The sequence below is a fragment of the Quercus lobata genome, chromosome 2 (assembly GCF_001633185.2).
Source record: "Quercus lobata isolate SW786 chromosome 2, ValleyOak3.0 Primary Assembly, whole genome shotgun sequence".
Lineage (NCBI taxonomy): Eukaryota > Viridiplantae > Streptophyta > Magnoliopsida > Fagales > Fagaceae > Quercus > Quercus lobata.
Window position 1 is genome coordinate 63,898,147 of NC_044905.1, and position 27,365 is coordinate 63,925,511.

General features: G+C 35.8%; 1 protein-coding gene across 1 annotated transcript; it reads left to right on the forward strand.

Moving 5' to 3' along the window:
- Positions 1-813: 813 nt before the first annotated feature.
- LOC115976185 (transportin MOS14) lies at positions 814-27,365 on the forward strand. Its single transcript, XM_031097331.1, has 22 exons — positions 814-1,654; positions 1,753-1,881; positions 2,189-2,272; positions 2,365-2,424; positions 4,431-4,559; positions 4,798-4,859; positions 5,354-5,410; positions 9,035-9,158; positions 12,021-12,155; positions 13,870-13,950; positions 15,170-15,283; positions 15,455-15,534; positions 17,054-17,189; positions 17,465-17,614; positions 17,751-17,836; positions 19,387-19,574; positions 19,677-19,769; positions 21,352-21,539; positions 21,672-21,783; positions 22,788-22,945; positions 24,438-24,554; positions 26,647-27,365. Exons 1-22 carry the CDS (start codon positions 1,064-1,066, stop codon positions 26,869-26,871), a joined length of 3,099 nt encoding a protein of 1,032 aa, XP_030953191.1. The 5' UTR covers positions 814-1,063; the 3' UTR covers positions 26,872-27,365.

Sequence of the window (27,365 nt, forward strand, 5' to 3'; positions counted from 1 at the left end):
AAATTATTCTCCTCCAAATATAGATAATGGGTCCAGAAAGAGTTTGGGTTTTGCTTTCAATTGGGCTTTTAGAAAAACTGGGCATCAAAAAATTCAATTTAAAGTTTGTTTTCAATTGATAATTGTTTTTTTTTTTTGGAGAATCAATTAATAATTGATTTGATTTGTTGGTTATAATAATTTATTTTTTAAATGTAAAATAATATTATAAGTTTCTTTATTTTGGTGAAAACATTTTCCATCAAAAACCTATTGTTTTTATAATGCAAATAATCCGATGTATCAAAAAAAAAGAAAGATGTTGAGGTAGAACATATGCAACAAAATAGGAGGATTTAGAGGTTGTGGTAGATTACCTAAAGCCATTTTTGAGTTCTTGTAATGCTGTTGGTGATGTTGTTTGATGTAGTTGCAACTAAAACTAGTTGAAGAGGAAACAAGAACAACCAAATCTTTGAGTGAAAAGTGGTTTTTTAGACATAACACAACTACATTTTAATCAATTTTCACTCAATAAACAAATAATTAAGGTAAAAATTTGGTAGCTAAACTAAAAACCACTTTTTATCATTTTTAACAAAAATATACAGGGTTTTGAATCTGTTCATATTGTAATTTTTTTTTGTAACTATCAAATAAATAAATAAAGAATAAAAAATTGCATCCAAACAATTAATAGTTTGTTTTTCAATCATAATTGAGTTGTTGGTTATTATAAACTTATATAATGTCCTTTTTTGTTTTTAATTTACTTTAAATTTTAGAAATTTAGAATATAATAATAATAATATTAAGGGAGGGTTTGGTTAAACGCTTGTGTTTTACGCGTTGTTGTCTCTCTCTCTCTCTCTCTCTCTCTCTATCTTCCCGTTGATAACAACCGGATTGCCACACGGAGAAGTTTCGGATGATGAGAGCACAGATTGGATGAGATGATTGAAGATTCAAAGATTGATGATCCATAAAATTCTACTACCACTACTATTACTACTAATAATAAATACAGTGACAGAGAGAGACTGTGTGAGTGTGTGAGATTGTGAGAGAGAGAGAGAGAGAGAACATGGAGTTGCAAATGAAGGTGGCAGAGGCCGTACACGTGCTGAACCACGACACCCAGTCCTGCAACCGCGTGGCCGCCAACCAATGGCTCGTCCATTTCCAACAAACCGACGCCGCTTGGGAAGTCGCCACTTCAATCCTCACTTCCTCTCTTCCTCCTCCTCCACACTCCCCTTCCTCCTCCTCCTCCTCCGCCGCCTCCTCCTCCGCCTCCGCCGCCGATTCCGAACTCGAGTTCTTCGCCGCCCAAATTCTCAAACGGAAGATTCAAAACGAAGGCTGTTTCTTGCAATTGGGAGCCAAGGACGCCCTGCTCAACGCTCTTCTCCTCGCCGCCAAGCGGTTCAGCTCCTCCGGTCCACCTCAGCTCTTGACGCAAATCTGCCTCGCTCTCTCCGCCCTAATTCTCCGCGGCGTCGAAAACGGGAAGCCGATCGAGCAGCTCTTCTACAGTCTGCAGAATCTGCAGAGTCAGGAGGATGGTAATATTGCTGTGTTGGAAATGCTTACTGTTTTGCCTGAAGAAGTTTTCGACACTCACAACACTGATTCGAAATTGACTTCTGCTCTCAGAACTCAGTATTGCCGAGAGGTTAGTTAGGGTTTTTCCACTTTTGTTTGCTTTTTAGAATCTCAATGCTTTGCTTTTGCGGAGTTTGATCGTTTCGATTTTTTTTTTTTTTACTGCAGCTTCTCTCGCATACGCCGGTAGTTCTCGAGTTTCTACTGCAACAATCGGAGAAAAGCTTTGATGCTGCTACTGCGCAATTGCACGGTCACGAAAGGAGCAGGAAAATTCTGCGTTGCTTACTGAGTTGGGTATGGCATTTTTGTTTTTGATTGAATTGTGAATTTTTGTTGTTACTGCAATCAAATTGTGAAGAAAGAAAATAGAAAGCGAAAACACAATTTGGAAATCCCTTGACGCCTACATTTTCGCTATATGACTTTGTTTTATATACTAGAGAACCCGAGGTTAACCCTAGACAAATCTAGGTTGCTTTCTATTATTGTTTTCTGATACCAATTGCTGCTTTGTGCTACTTTAGTTTGAATTGAGTTGTTGCATTAATGCAAATACCATTTATTATGGTTTTCTTAACATATTTAACCTTTTTGCACTTAGGTTCGAGCTGGGTGTTTCTCGGAGATTCCTCAGGGCTCATTGCCTGCACATCCACTTCTTAATTTTGTTTTTGGTTCTTTGCAGGTAATTCTTCTTAATTACGATGACTCTTGAACCAGAGTAATGATATTTATGGCTGTCTTATTAATTAATATCTGCACTTGTTGGTTTTACAGGTTTTATCTTCATTTGATCTGGCCATTGAAGTTCTCATTGAACTTGTTAGTCGACATGAGGTATGCTCATACCTTTCCCATTGACAATGTTTGCACTTTCAATGTATGTGTATATAACTAGGGGTGCTAATGAGCTGAGCCATGCCAGCTTGAGGCTGGGTCAGTACTTGCCAGCACCATATGTTTGAGTAAAAATTGCTGGTCCAAGCCGGCATGGCCTAGGCCCGGCCCTATAGAGCTTCAGGTGTGCCTGTTTAATCATAGATATTCAATGTGCTTGATCCGAGTCACATCAAAAGGAAATAATTGAGAAATGAACATTAGAATCAAACATTACACTACGCTTGACTCTACCAGTCCATTAACTGTCAAACTCAAGCCAGGCACAAAATCTTATTAGGCCAAGCAAAATCAACACTACCTGGCCTTTAATCCGGCATCAGTGTTTGCATTGGTCGCACAGAAAGGTTTGAAATAGTGTAAGAATATAATATCTGAATTTCTAAATCAGTTAAAGGTTCATCCTCCATCAATGCATCTAGCATGTGTATTAAAGCCTAAGCTACCTTCATAGCTAATGATGCTAAAATGGTGCTCTGATGCCATGGTGCAAAAAATGACGTCATATTATTATTTATTGTACTACCACTACATTACATATGTTATTTGTCAAGAAATACTTCTGAACTTAAGCTTATTCAGATTCCACATCTATATTATTTGCAGGCATAAATCAAGCTACATGCCTTTAACCTAACAAAAAATTGATATAAAATTTTGGGAAATTAACGCTTTTAAGTACACTTTCGAGTTTACCAAGTTACTACCTCTCATTTACTATTCCTACAAATGTGGCTAATAGGTTGGAGAGGTTAAAGCAAAATTTTTTGTGGGGCGCTTTGGATGTGGAGTTTAAAGTTCTCTTTGGTGGCAAGGGACACTGTGTGTTCTACTATTGCTATAGGTGGTTTGAGGATTCAGAGGTTAGGGAGCTTTAATCAAGCACAAATGGGAAAGTGGTTATGCGATTTGGGATTGAGGTCACACAATTATGGAGACTCGATTGTTACAAAATATGTGGAGGAATGGGGTGGTTGGACTTCGGGTTCGGTTAGAGTACCTCATACATATAGGTGGGGGATGACACTCAATTAAGGTTTTTGACATAATTTTTGGTGTGGAGGTCATTCTCTAAAAGAGTTGTAGCTAGACTTGTATGCTTGCTTGCTTGATCAAAATGCCTCAGTTCATTTAGTCATAGATAGCCCAATAGGTGGGGAAGGCTGGATCTAGAATGTGTGATTCACAGAGGTTTTCATGATTGGGAGTTGGATTTTGTCAACTCTTTCGTAGATCTTTTATACTCCAATATCCCTAGGAGGGAGGGTTGTGAGAGGATGTATGGAAATTGAAAGGGAGTGGCATCTTTTCTATTCGCTCTTGTTGTGAAGCTATCCGAGGGGTACGTAATTCTTTCCCTGGAAGAGTGTTTGGTGTGTTAAGGCTCTTCTGAGGATCTCATTCTTTGTTTGGACAATATCATGGAGGAAGATTATTACTTGTGATAATCTTATCAAGCAAGGATTTACCTTAGTTGTATGGTGTTGTATGTGCCAGTGTAGTGGGGAGATGGTAGGTCATATTTTGATTCATTGCAATGTAGTCTATGATTTATTGAGCCTGGTTTTTAGACCTTCTAGGATCCAATTGGGTGTTACCAAGGAGGGTGGCTGACCTTTTGTTTGGGAACTATTCAGAGATTTGTAACATTTTACCTTTATGTTTGATGTGGCTATTGTGGAAGCAGAGAAATAACTATACTTTTGAAGCTTGACCAAGTGAAACTCTATTTGATTGGACCCATGCTTGGGGTCTTGCAAAAAGTAACACTCTTATAGATTTCTCAGAATCACTTCTATTTTATGCATCATTTTTTATAATTCTTTTTGGTTATGGAGTGATTATCATCGTGAGCATGAAATGACCTATTTTATTATTCATTATAAAAAAAGTTTGTGCTGCACTTAATTTGAGTTGTCTAATTTGAGTTCTGATTTCTTTTGTAGGGGCTACCCCAATTTTTATTATGCAGAGTACATTTCCTTAAAGAAGTGCTTCTTCTACCAGCTCTTACTAAGGGAGATGAGAAAGTTATTGGTGGTCTTGCGTGCCTGTTGTCGGAAATTGGGCAGGCTGTACGTTTTGATTATGCGATTCTGTACTTTGTTATTGTGCTATTCCAAATTATTTTTGAAGGATTTTTTGCATTCAACTTGTCTAAGACTTGTTCATGTCATTAGTGAAAATGATGCTTTTTTTTTTGGGATAGTATGTTGTTAGTGGTAATGATGTAACAAGGTTTGATGCTTATTTATACAAACATCTGTCTTTTTCTTTGTCATTAATACATTTGAATTTTATAATGTACCCCAGGCACCATCTCTGATTGTAGAAGCAAGTGCCGAAGCACTTTCTTTGGCGGATGCACTCTTGAGGTGATATCTCAGTGTTATAATTCTCAACGTAATAATTTTTCCCATTTAATGTTTTTCCAAGCAAGGAATAGAAAGGTTTACTTAATGAGATATTGTTCAACATATCATTTTGAAACATATTCTCACTATGTTCTCTTTGGATGACTTTAGATGTGCTGACAGCTTTATGCTTGAGGCTTGTGAATAAGTTCAAATATTAAGCATAAAAAAAAGGCAGTACTGAGGATGAACATGGGAAAAAATAAACATTAAGGACTTTTTTTTTGGGTTGGGGGGGGTGGGTGGGGGAAGGGTGTCGTGTTCAAGTTTAGACACCAAAGATCTGTGATATAGGAAACATACATAAGCATGTTTGAGATAAACCTTTGTCATAGGTTGATGATTGTGTTTCACCTTGAAATGCAGTGTTTTTAAAGATCATATAGCCACATATAAGCTATTCTCTATGAAAATTTTTATTTGTGATATCTCTGACATGTTCAATACCTTGGCAGATGTGTGGCATTTCCAAGTGAGGAGTGGGAGATTGCAGACTCAACTTTGCAATTCTGGTACTGCTATAATTGATTTAATTATTGTTTTTTCAGTTTATCTTTCTATAAGAAGTCGAGCTTCAAATTAGTAGAAAAGAAAGATCTTGTTGCATTTTAATCCAATCACCTAAAGCTTTAATCCCTGGTAAATTGGGGTCAGTTATGGACCGTCATTGACCAATTGGGAGAATCACATGTATCCTTTTCTACCATTCTATTGCTTCCCAAATTAACATATCTTTCCTTGCTGCTTCTAGCTGTGTTATTTTAGGCATACCTTTGCCTCTTTTTACTATAAGGTAGGGAGCTTCCCTGGGTTCATCTTTTAAGGCACACGTTGTGGAACCCCATTTTAGAGAAGATGGAGTGGCAATTATCAAGATGGAAGAAGTTATATTTATCTAAAGGGGGAGGAATGACACATTAAAAGCACACTATTGAGCCTTCCTATGTACTATTTATCATTATTTTTACCATTCCACCCTATGTTGCGAAAAGATTAGAGAAGTTACAAACAAACTTTCTATGGAATTGGTGAGGTATGAGCCTAAGTTTCACCTTGTGGACTGGAATATTGTGTGTCCTCCAGTCATGTCTGAGGGATGGGGTGGACAAGATGGGGGCCTTTGATAGAGCTCTATTAGGGAAGTGGTTGTGGCATTTTGGGTAAAGGGGACTCCTTTGTGGAGAAGGGTAATAATGTTTAAGTATGGGGCAACAAAGCGGGTGCATAGCACATATACACATAGGTGTATGGAAGGGTGTTTGAGCAAGTGGGATGGCTTTGTCAATGATGTGCAGTTTGAAGTTGGAGTAGGAGACAAAGTGCGTTTTTGGCATGACAGGTGGTTTGGGGAGCACCATTTAAAGGAGCAATACCCTGCCTTATATTCGTTGGCAGCATATTAGGATGTGTTGGTATTTGCTTATTGGGTAGGTGGCACTGGTGGGGGTGAGAAGCATTGGAATGTTCGGTTTGTTCAATCTTTTAACTGTTGAATTTTTGCTTGTACTGTTGTATTCTAGTAGGCCAACTAGTGAAGACCTAGATAAGATGTGATAGGAGATTGCTTGGGAGTGGGAGTTTGATGTAAGGTCTTATTATGGTGTGTTTCATGCCCCTAGGGTGATTAGTTTCCCCTGGAGAGGTATTTGGTGTGCCAAGCCCCCAAGAGGGTGGCTTTCTTTGTGCGTACTGTGGATCTGTGGAAGATCCTGAGTCCTAACCGATGATAACCTCCAAAAATGAGGATTCATATGTAGGTTGGTGTTGTTTATGTGATGTAGAGTTGTGTGATTGGCTCTTTTAGGTGGAGTGGGTGATGTCAAAAACAATGATGGACTTACTGGTTGGTTGGTGGAACTGGCTTGGTAAACTCCCATCATGGCTGTGGAATTTAGCTTTCATGTGTTTGATGTGGATGTTGTGGAGGGAATGGAATAGTCACACCTTTAACGATTTGAAGCTTCAAAATTTTAGTTGAATACCTTTATTAGACAACTTAGAGATCGGTCCAATGTAATGGAACCGAGTGATAGTAGTAATATCGTAGATTTTGTTTTTGTTTTCATGTAATCTTTGATATATTTTTTAGGCTAACTTGTGCTTTTTACATGCATGAGGTAGTTTTGCGATAAAATACATTATTTATATAGAAAAATAATAATTGGTCTTTGGAGGATGGATTTCTAAGTTGAATAGGTGTCCTCATGGTTGTGGTCTTTGGAGGTGTATTAGGATGGGTTGGAATAGGGAATCAGGTGCGGTGTGGCAACTAGCCTCTTGGAGAGGCTTTTTTGGTCTTGTATGAGAATACTTCTGATCAGGTGGCTTCAGTGGAGTCTTTACTGGTGAGGTAGCAGGGCAAGAGAGGATTTGGTATTTTGAGGTTCCATTGTGGTAATGATTGAGAGAGGATTTGGTATGTGAGGTTCCATTGTGGTAATGATTGGGAAATGGAATCGGTGGCGGCTTTTCATCATCTCTTGGAGTCTCAACTCGTATTGAATGTCCTCGTGTGAGGTGAAAGTTGAGGAAGAATGGGGAATTTGATATTTGGTCTTTTAATAGCGTGTTGAGGGTTTCCTTGGAAAGGTATTTGGGGAGTCAAGGCCCCTTAAAGGGTTTCCTTTTTTTGTTTGGACAGTGGTGTGGGGAAAGATACTCACCGGTGATAATTTGAGGACAAGAGGTTATTTTATTGTGGATAGGTGTTGCGTGTGCCAGTGTAGTTAGGAATCAGTGGACCATCTTTTAATCATTTTTTTTTTTTTGGGGGGGTGGGGTGTGGGCTCTTAGTTGTGGAGCTTTGTTTTTAGATCATTTGGGATCACTTGGGTTCTTCCTAAGAGAGCGCTCGATCTTTTGATAGGATGGAAGAATTGGTTAGGGAAACACTCATCCTGACTGACATTTAGAATTTGACACCTTTGTGTTTGATGTGATGTATTTGGAGGGAGTGGAACAATCGCATGCTTGAGGATGTGGAGAGCTCAGGGGTCATCTCCTTGCCTCATTTGTAGGCACTTTATTTGATTGGTATCATGCTTGGGGACTCAGTTCCAGTGATTCCCTTTTGATGTTTATAAATTCTCATTTATATTGTACATAGTTTTGAGTGTTTTTCAGTTTTTTAAATACTTTTCTGGTTGCTTCATTTTTTCATGAAGTAATCTTTCTTGAATAAAAAGAAAAAGAAAAAGAAAATGGTCTTTGTTGTACCTGACCAAACCTTCTTAAGCAACTATTTCTCGTCTTTTTATAAATAGGAGCCACCCTATCTAAATAATTTCATCCCTTAGTTTGTCTTCCTTAGTAATCTCACTCATCCATCTTAATTTCTCATTCTAGTTACTCATGTTTCTTTTTAGTAGTAATTTTTTTAACAGTCATTCATTTGGTACCATAAAGCATAGTTGGTTTTATCGTAATCCTTTAGAATTTTTCTTGCGTTAATTATACTTTTCCCTCCAATTAATTATTAGTTCATTTGTAATTCCTCCCAAATCTATAAAATCAATCAATGTCCACCTTGAACTATTTGAAATAAGCCAATTTCCCCCCCCCCCCCCTTCTCCCAACAGTTACTAAAAGCTTGTAGAGAGTGAAAAACATTTTAGATTTTTCCTTGGAAAGCTATATGGAGGGTGAAACCTCCAATAATAGTTATCCTTTTCTGCCGATCAATCTTATCCAAAATCATACTCTCTATCAACTCCTTACTTGACATGTCATGATGCTTTTTCTATTGAACAAAACTTAGATATAGTACTTAGTACTTAGGTGCTGTTTCTTAGGTTTCCCTTTTAAGATTCTATCATGTGGATTTTTTCTCATGAAATAGAAGTGTATTTTTAAGTTAGGTAGCCACATGACTGAATCTTAAGAAGAAAACCTAAGGAACAGCATCTAAGGTACTGTACTTAAGTTTTGTCCTTTTTTATTAATGTTATTTTAGGCCACATGTATTCTTTTCCCTATGAATTTTTTTTTTTTTTTTTTTTTTTTTTTTTTTTTTTTCTAATGGAGTTTTATGAAAATATGAAAGTTTTTCTTATTCGTGCATTTGATTTTGATGATTCTATGATATTTGCTGCTAATTTAGAGCATCATAACTATGAGCATAATTTATCTTTCCCCAGGTCCAGTCTCGCAAGCTATATTCTTGGCCTTGATGAAGATAGTACAAAAAGTAGGAAACATGTGGAAGAAATGTTTTCTTCTTTATTCTCAGCGTTGCTTGATGCACTTTTATCACGTGCACAGGTTTATTCTTTGTCTATTTCTCTTGTTATATTGTGATCATGGATTAAAGATTTTTTTAAGGTTTAATTGCTGTATGTCTTTTTGGGTATTTGATTTTGTTGGTTTGTTCATTAGATTATGGTGTCAAGTAAAGAGTTTTAGGGGCATCTTCATTACATATCACTGCTGTGCTTTTTTATATAAAAGTTTAAAATTTTGAACTTTTTAAATAACATTTTATGTTTAGATTGTCTGTTGAGCAGATGCTACATGTGTGGTTTCTTTTAAAGATTAGTGGTTAGTTTTGTAGCATTCAAATTAAAACATTTGGAAGAAATTGATTTCTTTGAATGCGTTTATTACATGCTAAACAGAAGTAGATTAGTTGTTATGTATTAGTTTATCAGCCAAGATAAGGAGGCTAGTATGGCAAAGCTTATGAATATTATTTATGTAGTTGTGAGGGTCAGTGGAGAGGATAAGATGTGTTGGAAGCCAGCTAAGAGAAGAGGTTTTGAGGTTAGTGTATACTACCGGGTTTTGACTTGTGCTGATGATCATTCTTTCGCTTGGAAAAGCATATGAAAGCCAAAGATCCCTTCTAGAGCTACTTTCTTTGTTTTTGAACTGCAGCCTTGGGGAAAATTTTAACAATTGATAATTCACAGAAAAGGAAAGTTTGGATTTTGGATTGGTGTTATATGTGCAAAAGTAATGGTAAAACAGTAGACCATCTTTTACTCCATTGTCATATTGCTACTGATTTCTGGTCTATGGTGTTCGGTTTGTTTGTAGTTTATTGGTTGATGCCGGAGACTCTTATTGATCTTCTAGCTTGTTGGCAAGGGAGATTGGGCAACATCGCAATGGTGTTATTTGGATGGCTGTCCCACATTGTTTGATGCAGTGTCTTTAGAGGGAAAGGAATAACCAGGCCTTTGATTACTCTGAGAGGACCTTATCAGATCATAAAAAAAAAATTTCTTAAAAAGTTTGTAGGGTTGGATGTCAGTTGTAGGAAGATATTCTCTATGTTCGGTTTCTGATTTGATGAATCTTAGTACTTTGCGTGTTTGATTGTATTGGTTCCCAGTTGTATACATCTTGTATACTTGGGTGACTCTTTTTTTGAGTTTGATAAAAATCAGTATTTATTATATATATAAAAAATCTCATTTTGTTTTGTTATGTTTTTTTCTGCCTAGTGTAAGATTTTGCAATTATTAATTTTAGTTTTATATTTTCTTGACCACTGAAGAGTTGAATACATGAGTGGAATTTGGTAATTATTTTTAAAAACAAATAGGCAGTAGCTTGAATTGATGACGTCTTACTTGAAATTAACATCAAAAGTGTATGTAGAGGTTAACGTACTCCTAAATTACACTTCCACTGAATTTTTGTCAACTTATTGGGAACAGTCCAAAACCAGTCTTTATTTTAATCTATTTACCAAAAATAAAAAAAAGGGTACTCTAAATGATGCTAGAGTTAGTTTGTATGAGCTAATTCATTGTTGTCTCACTTCTTGATGGTAACCAACATAGCATCAAAGCCTATTGTATGTGAGGCCCTTAATTTGAGTCTTGTTGACTTCCATTCTATTCTTTTATGCTCTGTTTGTTTCGATGGAAAACATTGTGTAAAAATAGTTTTCCATGTTTTCCAATGTTTGGTTGCATTAGAAAAAATGATTAAAGGAAAACTATTTTTGGTCAATATAAAAAGTATGGCTTATTTTTAGATATTATTTTCCACTAATGCTTTGTTTGTTTCGATGGAAAACATTGTGTAAAGATAGTTTTCCATATTTTCCAGTGTTTGATAGCATTAGAATAAATGAGTCAAAGGAAAACTATCTTTAGTCAATATAAAAAGTATGACTTATTTTAAGAGATTGTTTTCCACTAATTTTTTTTGGAAAACAACTCTATCTCACAACAAGCTATATAAGGTAAGTTATGAGATTGTTTTTTAACTCATTTAAGGTTGCTACCAAATATAAGAAAATGAGATAGTTTTATGAAAAATGACTCATTTTTTAGAAAACATCATTGCTAAAACAAAAAGAACGTAATTGTTTTTGGAAAACAACTCTATCTCACAGCAAGCTAAATAAGAGAAGTTAGGAGATTTTTTTTCAATTCATTTAAGGTAACTACCAAACATAGGAAAATGAGATAGTTTTATAGAAAACACTTTCTGGAAAATGACTCATTTTCTAGAAAACATTATTGTCAAAACAAACAGAGCATTAGTTTTTGTTTGATGTTTAATTCTATTTTCATTCTGCATGTGCCAGACATGCATTTAATTTTGTGTTGTTGAGTGGGCTAGCATGCAGGGAGTGTTAGGGTTAGGGTTTTTATTTTTTGGGAGGGGAGGGGGGTGGGACAGCTCAATCTTTTGAGACTGATGGTAATGAACAGTTGATACTCTTAAGTACTTTAGGTGATGCTAAGGAGGCCTAATTCTTCTGTTTTCTTGGTTTATTATTGCAAGCTTTTGAATACTGGTTGATTTCCTCCTGTGTATGCTATGTTGCAGTATGAATTGGTTTTCAAATAAACAAGTGGGGGTTTTGGAGTGGGGTTTTTGGGAGGCAGTTAGAAAGACGGGCACCATACACAACAGTGAATTTGAACTTCTTTTGTATAAGTTGTTGCGAAAATAAAAATGTTGCCTTAGCTGAACGTTCTTTAATTTGAAGACATGATTTTTCAATCTCTCATGTTCACAAAAAAGCATTTTGCCAAAATTTGTGGTCTCTCTTTTTATATCGTAATTTTTGTATCTTTGTTATGTTACTTAAGTTGGTAAGATTTTTTTAATTCTTGGAAAATTTTCCTAAAATAAATGATATGAAGAACTTGTCTATGACAGGTGGATGAATCTATATTCAATGATGAGAGAGGAAATCCTGACCTGCCTGATGGCCTCATCCATTTCCGGATGAATATTGTTGAGCTTTTGGTGGATATTTGTCAGCTTTTAAGTTCGGCTACATTTATACAAAAGGTGCTTCTTTTATAGTATGGTTTACTATGTGTATATCTGAACTGGTGCTATGTTCCTTTGTATTGTATAACTTATTTGTTGTTGTACCATAGATGTAGTCAATGATATAGTGCTTGATATGAGACATCATGATTAATAAGCCTATAGGCTGGAGGAGTTGTTGGTTGAGTGCTTTCTGAGAAAGTGATGCCTAGGTGCCTCATCAAAGTTGATGGGGTAGCTTTCTTTATGGGGACAGCTGCTTGAGATCAGCATTTGTGATAGTAACTAGCTCAGAGTGTTTGAAATATAAAACCACCTGATGCACAATGTTTTCTATGGAAAAGCATTTGGAAGGATAAAATCCCTGTTAACGTAGCTTTCTTTACAAATGAGAGCTTGAAATCAACATTTGTGATAGTAACTAGCTCAGAGTGACCGAAATATAAAACCACCTGATGTGCAATCTTTTCCTCGGAAAAGCATTTGGAAGGTTAAAGTCCTTGTTAAGGTAGCTTTCTTTACGTGGACAGCTGCTTGAAATCAACATTTGTGATAGTAACTAGCTCAGAGTGTGGGAAATGTAAAACCACCCGATGCCCAATATTTTCCTTGGAAAAGCATTTGAAAGGTTAAAATCCCTGTTAAGGTAGCTTTCTTTATGTGGACAGCTGCTTTGGAGAATTTTATCGCATTAGATAACTTACATAGAAGAAATAACATTTGTTTAGCTTAAAATTTGGCATACGCATTAAGAACATAGATAACATTTTATCCAACGTGAGATTTTCAAAATTTAAATTCAATAAAAAGTTATTAAATGGCGTCACTTGATCTAGGAGTGTTCGCGGTGTGGTTTTGGGCCAATTTTAGCACTGCACTTTGTGGTGTGGTTTAGCCAAAACCATAACTGCACCGCACCTCATTTTTTGTGGTCGCATGTGCAGTGCGGTTTAGAGTTTAGCCAAAATCATAAGCGTACCGCACTTCATTTTTGCGGTCACAGATGCGATGCGCTGTATAAGATGCAGTTTGAAGCCAGTATATTTTTCAAATTTTGGGCTTTTTCTCCCCAGCCCAAAACTGATTTTTCCCTTTGTTTTGAGCCAAGTTTTAAACTATTGAGCTAGTTTTTCTTTATTTTGGGCTGGCTTTCCTAATCAACACTTGCTAGGGTTATGAAGTTTTTTTTTTTTTTTCCTTGAAAACTAGGGTTATTAAACTATTAATAATATATTTAATATTAAAAAAATAAATATATTAATATATAGAGAAGGTGTAGTGCAGTTTGTGCGGTTTTCTTATTATAAAACCGCAAACTGCACTGCGTCATATGGTGCGGTGCACTGTTACTTGCGGTGAGGTACAGTTATGCCATTTTGCTGGCAGTTTTGGTGCGGTTTGTGCAGTTTGGTGAACACCTCTACTTGATCCCGACCCTATATATATAACCCCGCAATGATACAACGGTATTAACCAATATCAAAATATTTTATTCCTTTGCCCAAACTGAAATAGCCTTTGGTATGGTATTGACGACTTTGGTCCTTCTTCTTTTATAAATATTATATATATATATATATATATATATATATAAAACCACCTGACCAATAGTGTCCCTAAATTAATTCATGCTTTTTCTTTTCTTTAATGCTTACAATTTAGGGTTGAAGTTCTTTATTATAAAATTATGATGTTCATAATTTGTATTTTAACTTTTTAAATGGCATTGTAGCTTTTCATTGGTGGTTGGACGTCAGCAAATGTACCAATACCTTGGACAGAAGTGGAGAGCAAATTATTTGCTCTTAATGTGGTGAGGACAACTTGCTACTCCAAACTTTGAATTTTCCTTTTGGGTGATGCCAGTTGTTGCATTTGCGTGATGTTTAATATGTATTTAGGTGATTTACCTAATTTAGGGTCAATTTTCTTCTAAACTCTTCTTGCATGGATATATCATATATGTTGTTCCCATCTTTAATATGTTTCGGTAACCCATTTTGGGTTTTGAAAATTGAACTAATACATGTTTTGCCTCCATGTCATTATACTAGCTTGTGATTATATCTCCCATTTGGGAAGGCACGATTAATTACATTCTCCAAAATATTTCTTCTATGTCATCTTATACTTAAATATTTGTAAGAATACCTCTCTGGGCTCAACCGTAATACTTGTGAGTTACTGTCAGTATTGCTGATATAATGAAATCCAAAATACTAATATGTTAATTGGTATATCATAGTCACTGAAAATGTCAATTTGACAAGGCTTGATGAAGTGGAAAATTTTGATTCAATTGTGCTTTCTGAGGATCAAGATAATGCTGTATCATTTACAATGCTGATCCCGCACGATATGCTTTTTTATCCCAGAAAAATTTAATGATGGGTGGAGTGCAAGGCTTCACTGTACTAAGTGCTACCAAAGGTGATCCCAAAATTGAAGCAAGTATCAAATGCAGGAATTGTTATCCTTCAACACTTCCAAAAAACTTGTATGCAAGAATAAATATTCTTAAGAATAACTTGCTGGGCACAACCATGATACTTGCAAGTTACCGTCAGTATCGATATATTGAAATCCAAAATATGTTTGCTATATCAGTCACTGCAAAAATCAATTTTACAAACCAATTGATACATGCAACCTCTATGTCTTTTTATTAATAACTTTTTGTATGCATATACTAGACTTTACGGTGACATGTTTTACTAGGTATAGTTGTATTTAGGCCTCAGAAACTGTTGTGGTTTCATGCTTGCAACCAGCTTTTTATTTTATTATCTTCTCCTTCTCTCAACTTGGAATGTTTGAGGGTTGCTATTTCAGTTCAATCTGTATGTCTCTGCTGGCCACTTACATGGGTCACCTGGCTTGTACTATTCCAGAACCCTTGTAAGAGTTTCAGCGAGTCTGATCTTTTGATAGATTTGAGCTTCATTGAATATGGACTTTGTGATTCACATGTATTGCGGTTGGTTTTTAGATACTCCTTACCTTAGTACTAATGTATAAATTTCACATTTCAGGTTGCAGAAGTAGTCCTACAGGAGGGTCAATCCTTCGATTTCTCTGTGATTATGCAGCTGGTGACAATGTTGTCCATTTGGCCTTCTGACGAGCTTAAGGGCTACGTGTGCTTTGTATGTCAGATACTGCACACACCCCCCCCCCCTTTTTCACTTTTTCTACTGTGCTTATCAGTTGCTAAATTTATTTTAATATAAAGAAATAGTAGTAGGCCTTGAATCTATGAGAATCCATTTTGATCATGTTCATTCTTCTATTGTCTAAGATACTTAATTCTGTTCTAGGTATACAGATCTCTAGCTGATGTTGTTGGTTCCTATTCCAAGTTGATATCTGCTTTTCAATCAAATGCTAGGTCCTTACTGTAAGTACTCTTCTTTTATTTATCAGTTGGTGTTAGGATTGAGATCCACCTATATTGTTCAAATACTTTCTATCCATTTTACTTTATATTATACATTTTTGGGCATCATCTGACAAGATGTTTTACAGCTGAATTGCAAAGGGAAAAATGCCTTCACACCCCTTGAACTTTAATGTAGTGGTTATTACACCCCCTAAACTTTTAATTTGGCCAATTTAGTCCTTGAACTTCACACATCTGCCAAATGGATATTTCATCACCTTGCTATTAAATACTTAACGGACAACTCACATCACGTGAAAGAAAAAGAAAGAAAGGGACGAAGAGAGATAGAGCTGGGTTCAGTTGAGAGATAAACTGACCAGAGAGAGGATTATAACCCACACCCCTAACAACTCTGACAACTCTCCACCAAACTGTTAGTATTTCTAAAGATGTGAAACTAACCAAAGAAGGGCAGGAAAATAAACCCCAAAGAGACCAATCCAGATTTCTAGAGTAAATTGACCAAGAACATTCCAAATTACATTGTTAATGTTATTCTAGACACATTTTAATGAGACAATTATTTTGGACATTTATTTGACAAAACTAAAAGAAGGAAACCTCCATAGCCAAAACTTCATCTCCTCAATTGGTGTTGTACGGTGGACATAAATCTGAAGGGAATGAGAGTAGATCCATTTGACTGGGCAAGTGCAGACTTTGCAGTTGCTGATTTGCAAGCTAGTCACTGACCCAAAATTTTACATCACAAAATACCACCATACCCATCAACCAAAAGCCTAGATGGCCACCACCATAAATCACCACCCCACCAACTCTGATAACCCCAACGCAAACACCCCTCTCCTCTATCTTCTTTAACAATTCTACCATATTCATTGTTGAGAAGATGTGAGAACACAAATAACAAACAAATAAAAGTAGGTCTGCAGAGGGACAATGAATCCACACAAGGAAGTTTTGTGCAGAAAACGAAAAAATTGAGTCCATAAACGGCGGTGGTGGATTCAACCAGTGGCTGCTGACTCCAAAACCTTGTTCCTCTTTCTCTCTTTGGTCGGTTTCTCTTTCTCAAAAAATTGGACCCTGGCTCTCCCTCTCTCTCCCTCTCAATCAGATCCTTTGGTGTTTTTTTCCTTTCACATGAATTGAATGTTAAATTTTAACGGCAAAGTGAGGGAAGTATCTATTTGGCACATATGTGAAGTTTAAGGAGTAAATTCGCCAAATTAAAAGTTTAGTGGGTGTAATGGCCACTATCTTAGTATGTGGGGTGTCATGGCTTTTTCCCAATTGCAAATAAGGATTTTTGTAGCCCATATAGTTGGAATGTGGACTTAGTAGAGTTGAGTATCTGCCAATTTATTATATCAATGAATTTATTCTTGATGTTGCTTTGAGCTCTGACAAGTTTTTTTTTTTAGATAAGAACAAATTATGCTGTATTTATCATCTAGCATCGCTAGATCTGCCACAAACCATTTCCTATTTGGTACTGATTTGCTATTTTCAGATTATTTCTTGCTACGGGGATCTCAGAACCTCTGTCCTCAAATGCTTGTGCCTCAGCGTTGCGTAAAATTTGTGAAGATGCTTCTGCAGTAATTTATGAACCTGCAAACTTGGAAATTTTGATGTGGATAGGAGAGGTGAGCTACTTTCCAAAGCTATATTGGGTATTGCATGGATGCTTCACTCAATTGTTATATCTTTCAGTGATTTCTGTGTAATTAATTTTGTCATTTATGCCAATTGCTGCTGACATTGGAATCCTACTTGATTTTTTCGCGAAAAGTGGTGCCTTATTGTTTGACTTTTTTGTATTCCAGCTTCCTGATTATTATTAAATCTTCTCTTCAAATATTTAATAGGAATACATATTCATCTGTGTTCTTTGCCTTATAAGTAGTGTTTTGTTTTCTAGGGTTTGGAGAAGAGGAATTTACCTTTAGAATATGAGGAAGAAATTGTCAGTGCAATAAGTCTGATCCTTGGTTCTGTTCCCAACCAAGAACTAAAGGGCAACTTGTTGGCTAGATTGCTTTCTTCTAGCTACGAAGCAATTGGAAAACTTGTAAGCTTTTTCTTGTGTGTTGTTATTTAAGATGCCTGTTTTCATTTTATGGGTTTGTGCTATGAGTATTATTAATCAAATAATAACCAATCAATTTGAAGTGCAATTAAGATCTAAGAGATTAATGTTCTTTCAGGTTGAAGAAGATAACAAGCATTCTCTGAGACAGAACCCAGCTACCTATACACAAATTTTGACCTCTGCAGCGAGAGGGCTGTACAGGTAATGTTATTGTGATTAATTAGTTGGATAGCTTGCGGGGAAGCATGCAATTTAACACCTATGCTAGCTTGATTTGTCTTTGGTGGAAGGATTTAAATTGCTGCCATTCCTATCAGTTTAGAGTTTTCCAATAAGTTGTAATTTATTATAGTATCAAAGCAAGTCCTCTTGATTAGGCCTTATTCCTGGCACTTTCTTGTTCAAAGTTCAGTGGAAAGGTCTTGGGAGGGTTTCATTAGGTTTTCTAAAGTTTGTTCTATTGGTAGATTAGGACCTAGTATGCTTTTTTTAGATGATATGGTTTTAGTGGATGAAGCTAGAAATGAAGTTAATGCCAAGTTAAAAATTTGGTGAGAGCTCTAGCATCTAAAGGATTTCAATTAAGTAGGACTAAAATAGAGTACATGGAATGTAAATTTTGAAAAATAGAAATAGAAATAGAAATGAAGGGGTGGCTTGATGGTCGACCTGCGCAAGATTGGGAGTTGGAATCAGTTGCATCTTTCTTAGATCTGATCTATTCTGGTCTGATGAGATGTAATGAAAGGGATTAGCTTTGTCGGAATCCATCCCCAGAGCAGAATTTTTATGTCAGATCCTATTATAGGATTTTACTTTCTACTGCCCAACTCTCTTGGAAGCTGAAAGTTCGAACAAAGGTTAGTTTCTTCCTTTGGACTACTGCTTTGGGAAGGTCCTTAATTACTGATAACTTGAGGAGGGGTCAAGTTGTTGTGATTGATTGGTGGTGCATGTGTAAGAAAGATGGGGAGACTACTAATCATTTACTTATGCACTGCCCTATAGCTAGAGAGTTGTGGAACTTGGTTTTCATTATTCGGGTTGCACGTTGCAGTGGGTGGTGCCGAGTGGGTTGTGGATCTTCTAGCTAGCTGGTCACACAAATTCAACAGGTACAGATCTGCAAAAATTTAGACCATGATCCTTCAGTGCCTCGTGGAGTATTTGGAGAGAAACGAATGCTTGTACTTTTGAAGGAGATGAGAGATCAACTCATGACTTGAAGCAGCTCTTCTCTAGACTCTTTTCGAGTGGACAAATGCTTAGTAAAAGTAATAAAAAGAGACATGGCAATTAAAAGAGTGACAAAGAGTATGACTATAGATAGATTAGAATGGAATCAAATTTACATATGTGGACAACCCTAACTAACCTGTTGAGGATCCATAGCCAACCCTAACTATTCATTTTGCATTTATTTTTTTTATTATTTCCTTATGTATCCTGAGGATGAAGAAAGAGAGTGAATGATGATTGTGTGAAGAAAGAGAAACAATTAAAAAAATCAAGAAAATTTGATATTTTAATAAATGTGGTGTGAAATAGATAATCTAATGTGGAGTATTTTGAAAAGTGAGTATGAAAAATAGAAAAAAGTAGGTTCTTATGCTAAAATAAACAGAAATTTTTGCCCGAGCTAATGCGAATGCTTGATATGCTATTTTCCTTGTTTAAACAATTATTATCTCCGCATCAAAATTATACAATATCTTCTTCTCCAGCTCTCGTGACTATTTGTTTCATTTCAGGATGGGAACTGTATTCAGTCATCTTGGAACATCTTTGCCTACAGGTCCTTCTGCAGATGATCCCATACTAGCACTTCTCACAGTATTTTGGCCCATGCTGGAGAAGCTTTTTATGTCTGGACACTTGGAGAATGGTAATTTAGCTGCGGCAGCTTGCCGGGCCCTTTCACAAGCAGTTCAGTCTTCAGGTATGATTAAAGACAGTAATTGTGACTTTCTTACTGGTCATTGTATCTTCTCAATTCTCATCAAAAAATATGTATAGAACCCTGAATTGGTTTTATCTGCAGGACAGCATTTCGTGGCGGTACTGCCCAAAGTACTAGATTGCCTATCAACTAACTTTTTGTCATTCCAAAGTCATGAATGCTACATTAGAACAGGTAGGGTATTTTGGTCTATGGTGATTTGAAAGCAGTGAAATTTAGTGTTATAGTATCTTCAGTTTTTATGAAAGGATTGTCTTTCGTAATAATTGAACATTACGGTGTCTAAATGCATTACATTGTACATGATAAATGACATATAGGCATATTATAATCATTATATGCTTGATGTCCCTGGAAAGGATGATGTTAATTGCTGCCATTTTTTATTGAACTTTTGCATTTCATTATTATCTCTCACTACATTTATGAGTCTTTTCCTTATGTCTTAGTATAAATACTTCTCTAGCTATAATACTACATGACAATCTTATATATCCCTTATATTTTGTTCTAATTTTTCCAATTGAATCCTCACTCATCCAATTCAGTCTTTCTTTTGAGGGTTTATCTATCAAATATTTCAACGTTTGGTTGTCTCAGAGAAATATTTTCACGACATGTGCCCAACCCAGATAATATATACCATTTAACTTCTTCAAAGGAATAGATTTAAGCATATCATCTCCTTCAGTAGTGATGTTTTCATTTAGCCATGACCATAGATTTTCTTTAGTCATATTAAATGCATTTAACTTTTTTTGAAGAAATAGATTTAAGCATATCATCATCCTTCAGCAGTGATGTTTTCACTTAGCCATGAGTATATAATTTTCTTCAGTCATATCAAATACAACTAAGTCAAGGTAGAACTCTATTGAAATTTGGCCAGCTAATAATCAATTAAGTGGACTGGATCCAAACCCATAAAAGAGAGAAAACAATACTAGCTTCATCAATTAACCAACAGATGAACACCAAGAGTCAAGCTTGCAACCAACCACTCCAGAACTTCAATCCCTGTATGAGCTATACTCCAATTTTTTGATAAGTACATGGGCTGAACTCCTTAAGTTTTAAAACAAATTCAACTCAGCAAACAAAAAACGTTCTGTAATGTGAATTGGTGAAGACTGAACTTCTAAAATCCACCCAAAAAAAAACTTTATAAATCAGCAAACAATCTTCAAAATCACATATATATATATATATATATAAGGCTAGTAAAATGAAAAATCATTGTAAGATAGAAACAATAATCATCGAGAGAGAGGTGAACCAGACCATGTGGTTGCCAGACCTAGGTCTGTGGTGGTGTTGACACGCTTCCTTTGATATCTTATAACTATCTCCAGATTGCTTTGACGACATTTAGGGTTTGATTGGTACACTTTGATACCAAGTTGAGTTGTAAATATGAGATATTGGGGTTAAATGAGAGAAGAAAAATGGAGAGAGATATTTGAGAAAAGGTTTGGGGCTGTGTTAACCAGTCCCACCTTTGCAAATATTTATATTTGGGCTTTATTGAATGATTATAAGAATACCCTTTTGCCAATGTAAAATATAACAAGAAGTAACTCTAAGTATATCATGCCTTCTCAATAATTCAATGTAGACATTTTCTGAGATAGGAGGTGCATGGTTTGCAGAAATAGTTAAAATTATTTGGTCATGTTAGCTGCTTCTTTGTTGAATGCAATGAACAACTAGACTACTTACTTTCCCTTCCTTTCTCTTTGGGACGCATCATTTTCAGCTTCTGTTGTCATTGAAGAATTTGGTCACAGGGAGGACTACGGACCTCTGTTTGTCACCACTTTTGAAAGATTTACATATGCAGTATCGGTAGTGGCTCTTAATTCTTCGTATATATGTGACCAAGAACCTGATCTAGTGGAGGCCTACACAAACTTTGCATCCACATTCGTTCGGGGCTCTCCTAAGGTTTTGTAAATCTTTATTTTATTGATTTACTTTTTCCAAAAGAAAAAATTTCCTTTCATATAGTTCTAGAAATTGAAAGGATTGTATAAATAATTATTTCATTGAGATTTTCACTTATTTGATGTATTACAGGAAGTACTGGCTGCATCTGGTTCACTTCTTGAAGTTTCCTTCCAAAAGGCAGCTATATGTTGCACAGCTATGCATCGTGGCGCAGCACTAGCTGCAATGTCATATTTGTCTTGTAAGCATATTGGATGGTTTTCTTTCTTTCTTTAATATTATTATTATTTTTTAAATCTTGTTTACTTTCCCCCTGCTATTATAATACCTGAGAAAGCCAGAAAAGACATGTATTGCATTGTAGCTCAGCTTTCTTTCCAGCAAACAAAAATGCGCATTAACATTTTTGTGTTTTTAAAGCTATATTTAGTTGAGGCATAATAAGTCAATTTTCTTTACTCAAACTATATCTATGTACTATTGGATTTTGCTCCACTTTCTCACTTGAAGTACTGGCTTATGTTAACACCAAGTTATATGCGATCCACATCCTTAGTGTTGAAACTGATGGATCCACATTTTGAAAATGAGTGGATATCTTATTCAATTTTCGGTAAATTAAGACCTAGACCAAGGCCTTGGACAAAATACCTTTCAGTTCAGTCTATAGAGTTCCTCTGGAAACTTCCAAATATATTTACAGTTGGGTGCTAGACTTGCTGGTTGGTAAGTGTTACCCTCAACATGCTTATCATGTCAGCCATTGAATAGATTGTTGATCTTCCCTATCTTCTATGTTACAAACAGGTTTTCTACTTTTGTGGCTGTAATACTTACTTCTTTGTCTGTAGCTGCTTTCTGTGGCGTTTCTTTGTATATGTCTGATATCCCAGCAGTTTAAAGCAGAGAATAAAGTTGATAGACAACTGCTACTTTTTATTACTTATTTGTTTAAAACTTAAAGCAGTCCACTAAACTTACAAACAAAGTGTAGTTCACAGATGCTTTCTGTTATTTTCCCTAAGTGTTCTTAATAATATGTAGTCACTAAAAAGTGTGTTTCTATTATTTGTTCTTTTGCCTGTCAAAAAAGAGAAAAAAAAAAAAAGTTTTCTACAGTATGGTCAATAACTATATTGAATGGGTATGTGCCTTTGTTGAATGTTTATCTCTTTGGTTTTTTGAGTTGATTTAAACTTTTGTTAAGATGAGGTGTTTCAACTCTAATTTTATTGAGCTTTCTAGGTTTCTTGGATGCGGGCCTGGCCTCTTTGTTGGAGTGCCTAACTTGCATTTCCGAAGGATCATTCAGTGCCATAGCGATTCAGGTCATATCTCGTAGTGGCGAGGGCCTTGTATCAAATGTGGTGTATGCTTTACTTGGTGTTTCAGCAATGTCTCGGGTAAATACAACTCTTAATTGCATTACATAGACATGCATAGAGTAAAAAGTAGTATTTATCCATGTGTCTATTGTATTGCATTTATGAAAGGTTTTGTATTATAGTATGGAGTTCAATTAATGCAGTAAAAGCAGACAGAAAGTGATTAAGTGCTCAGGTGAAGATTGAAGTTTCATTTTTTCATTATCTATAAGCAAAATATTATATTTTCTTGGGATTTATTTTTTTAATTATATTTGGGCTCAAGTCCAGTATTATCGAACCTAGACCAGACCCAACTGTGAAACAGGAGAAACTCTGCCTCAACCCTCTATTTTGTTTGCATCCTCAATATGACCATTTAGAGACTGAAACCTGGATTAATTCATATGAACTAAACAATCCACAGTTGAATGGTGGCAATTGGACTATTTGGAATCTGGTACTAGTTTATATTACTTGAAAAATAAATGTGGGGGCAGTAGGACTTGAACTTATAGTTCAGGGATCCAAGTGTATTGCCATTACTATTATTCTAGAAAGGCTTCAAGCTTGTAACAGAGACAATATTTATACACCTGTTCGCTGTGCCAATAAGAATGTGTAAAACTGTAAACCCAGTTGCTTATCTCTTGATCAGATTGCTGTCTGGAACAGCTCTGATAACTATGCTCTATAGTCTTTTTCCTAGTAAAAAATTAATCCGAGTTTGTTTAAGTGGCAATATTGAAGTTCTGACTTTTTTTTTTTTTTTTTTAATAATAGTTCTGAAAGTTTGTTAGTCACCTGCATATTGCACTTTCTATACCTTTTTGTTTTTCTATTGACTTTTCCCCCTTGTGAACACACGGTTTGACTTTTCTTGTCATATGAGTAATTATCTTTGGTTTGATTTTCACTTGCTAGCTCGTGTGTGCCTGGACCCTTGTGTATGGTGTGGGTTTTAAATCGTTAGTTTTCCCCTGGTTACCTCAAACCTGAAGGCTAATGGTTTAGGAAGAAAGTAATGTTTTTGTTCATATAATTATTCGGAATTGCAAGAAATATTAATGATTTTTGGTGGGAGCCAAACAACATAAAATGTTTTTTGACTCATTTTTAAGGTCGTCAACCAAACATAGGAAAACAAAGTCAGCTTTCCAGAAAACGATTCACTTTTCAAAAATTGTTTTCTGTTGAAACAAATGGATGTATAGACCACTCCCCAGTGTTTCACAGGGATATTAATCACATGAGTCGGTGCTGTAATGGATACTTCAGTTCGTGGTTCACTGGAATGCCTGTGTAACATTCTACTCAATAACAATGTTGTCCTTCCCCTAGGTGTATTAAGAAAACAATTTGGCTGATTTAATTTCTAATTAGCATATATTCCCCCCAATTCCTATACAAAAGAGAATAGTGCATATTCACTTTCAGGGGACACCCATTTGCCTTACTGATAATTGGTGTATCATGAATATACATCCATATGGAATACAGCTAAGAAGTCATTTTCTGTTCTTTCTTATAGGTTCACAAATGTGCGACAATCTTGCAACAATTAGCAGCAATTTGCAGTTTAAGTGAGAGAACAACCTGGAAGGCTAATCTTTGTTGGGAATCTTTGCATGGGTGGCTACACTCAGCGGTCTCTCTCTCTCTCTCTCTCTCTCTCTCTCTCTCTCTCTCTCTTTGTATGTGTGTGTGGGTGTGGGTTGGGGGGGAGGCACATGCACACTTCTGTGCCCATTTATATACATCCATGTGTGAATGTGAGCGGATTTGTACGGGCCGGCTTTGAGTACTCAAATCCAGCCAAGACCATTGGGTCAGTTTCACTTTGGAATTAAGGCCACTGAACCTACTAACCCAAAACTACTTTTCATATTGTGTATATTAATCTTTAACAGTCTTATGATTTAGGAGTCATTCGGCTGAAAAGTTGTATTTTAATAAATAAAAAAAACATATTGTAAATATTGTGTTTCTGAAATTTATCTGAAAAAATGTGGCTCTTTAAAAAACATGAGTTGAACTCATGGTTTCAAGATTTGAAATTGTGGGTTTAACTAACGAGTTTACTTGAAATGGTGAGTTCACTTATGTTTTTAGGTTGAAATCATGAGTCTAACTCACAATCAAATTCACTCTTGACATGTCAATCTAAAATGTGAGTTGATCTCAATACTACAAGTATATCATGAGTTGAACCCAAGATTTCATCTCTTAAAGTGTGAGTTGGACTCACATATTTTAAAGTGTCAGTTTTTATATAAGTCTTAGAAACACAACATTTTCAACAACAACAAAATTAATTTAAATGCAATTTTCAGCTAACCCTAAAATTTTGGGGTTATTTATGGCAATTTAATTTCACCATGTGATTTGCATTGTCCTCTTGATCTCTAAAATCAACATTCGAAGTTACACCATAAATGAAAATTAGTCCCTTATCATTTAAAATTAGTATAAAAATTGAAGTTTTTAAAATAATTATCACATGACTAGCAAATTAAAAGTGTTTTAAGATGAAACAAAAGCCTGTATTATCTATGACAACCACACGGTAAGAACTTTAAATTTAACATCATAATTTGCAATAGTGGGGCTATTTGCATTTAGAGTGAAAATTTGGGGGTGATTGCTCAATTTTAAAGTTTAGGTGACATTGTGAATTTACCCATTAGTTTAGGATGGAAAATTACAATTCACCGTATGATTTATTATCAGGATGGATGTTTTGAGTTTGTTCCTGCTATATAGGTCTGGTTCAGGTTAGTTGATTTGGAACCCAAGCAGAAACCGGTTGTTTTCTGGTTATGTTATGTAGCCAAGTGGCAAGGCTTACGGGTCCCTCTAAGGAGGCTTATCCATGCATAATATCATGAAAAATGGATACAAATTTTTGGATGCTGCTTAGTATTGGCAATAGGTCTGAGAAAGTATCTAAAAATGTCAAATTTAGATATTTGTACACTGTCGAAATAAGGAAACATGGCATATATGTTTGGAATAGATTCCATTTTGAGAGAGTTGAAAAAGCACTATCTCGTCGAAAGGTTCTATACATCTGCTCTTTCTCAAGGCATTTCTTTAGACAAAGACTCTGTTTTTTCCTCTTTTCGGATGGTTAATATTTCTCAGAACATGGAGTGTGAATCAAACCCATGATTGAATTGAAATTGAGATACTGCTGCAAGTTCTTCCTCTCTGAATCAGATAACATCATATCTGAAGGAAGTTTACAATAAATTCTTTCAAAATTGACTATTTGTCTCTCTGTTAGAGGTGTTCCAAAAATGTCTGCGATCAAGTAAATAGCTCTACGAACATTTCGTGTTTGTGTTTACTGAAGGACATTCTCTTTGTAATTAGAGTTTGTAATAAGCCACATTAAAGTGCCATAGGCAACACACACACACACAAGTATATCCGCAGTTATATATGTACTCAACTTTTCTAATGAAATCTATCACTAAATTTGTGTTCCATCTATCATGAATATTTTAAATCTGGAGCTTTAATTATGGTATACTTGGTGCTGCAGTTGAAGATGTTTCAACTTGATATCCTCTACCAAAAGAAACATTTTATGAATTTACTTATAAGTGGCTCCCTGCTTTGCTTTTGTCACTCTCCCTGCCTTGCTTTTGTTACCAGTCTCTTGTTCGAAAGATAATGTGGATATTCTTTGTTTCTCCTCGTCTGTGTCAGATTATTTGACTTCTTTAGTTATACAGGTGCACACTCTTCCTGTTGAATATCTAAACCAGGGGGAAGCAGAATCTGTAGTGCCAGTTTGGTTAAAGGCTCTTGCTGGTGCTGCCTCGGACTGTCTTGAGAGCAAGAGCTGTGATGGGGGGAAAAATAATTATGGGCATATGCAAGGGAAAGGGGGAAGAGTTTTAAAGCGTCTACTCCGTGAGTTTGCTGATAGTCATCGGAATGCCCCAAATTTGACTTGATGGTAGCAGAAAACCTCTGTCATCAGAATGTCCCAAATTTGACTTGATGGTAGCAGAAAACCTCTGTTATGTTATATACAGCTGTTCCAGCCAGCAGCTTCAAGAGCCATCGGGGGTCCTTCATCCTGGAGCTGACAGCACCTGTTGTATTTGTTGTAAATTGATGGCTTGTCTTAAAGGTTGGTCAATCTTGGGGCGAGTATTTGAGAATGCCCCACGTATATTATTCTTTGTAGTGTTGTACAGTAGTATAATGTCCCCAATTTTGCCATATTCCGGAATCTTATTATAATATATTCTGGGTTCCTTTTTTTTTTTTTTTTTATTTATATATATATATTTTAATAGCTCGGATCAGATTTCTATGTGAAGAAGCAGCTAGAGATGAGGATGTAATATGTAAAAAAGTGATGATAGTTATTGCTCTCAAGCTACATTGCACATTCTTGTTTGATTAATGGAAAAACCAATGGTCATATTTACCAGCTATTGCA

Excerpts from the sequence above, each read along its gene's own strand:
- LOC115976185 (XM_031097331.1), top strand. The coding sequence starts at position 1,064 with ATGGAGTTGCAAATGAAGGTGGCAGAGGCCGTACACGTGCTGAACCAC. Across the intron at positions 2,273-2,364 it reads TTGTTTTTGGTTCTTTGCAG|GTTTTATCTTCATTTGATCT; the intron begins GTAATTCTTCTT and ends TTGGTTTTACAG. Across the intron at positions 19,770-21,351 it reads TGAATGCTACATTAGAACAG|CTTCTGTTGTCATTGAAGAA; the intron begins GTAGGGTATTTT and ends CATCATTTTCAG.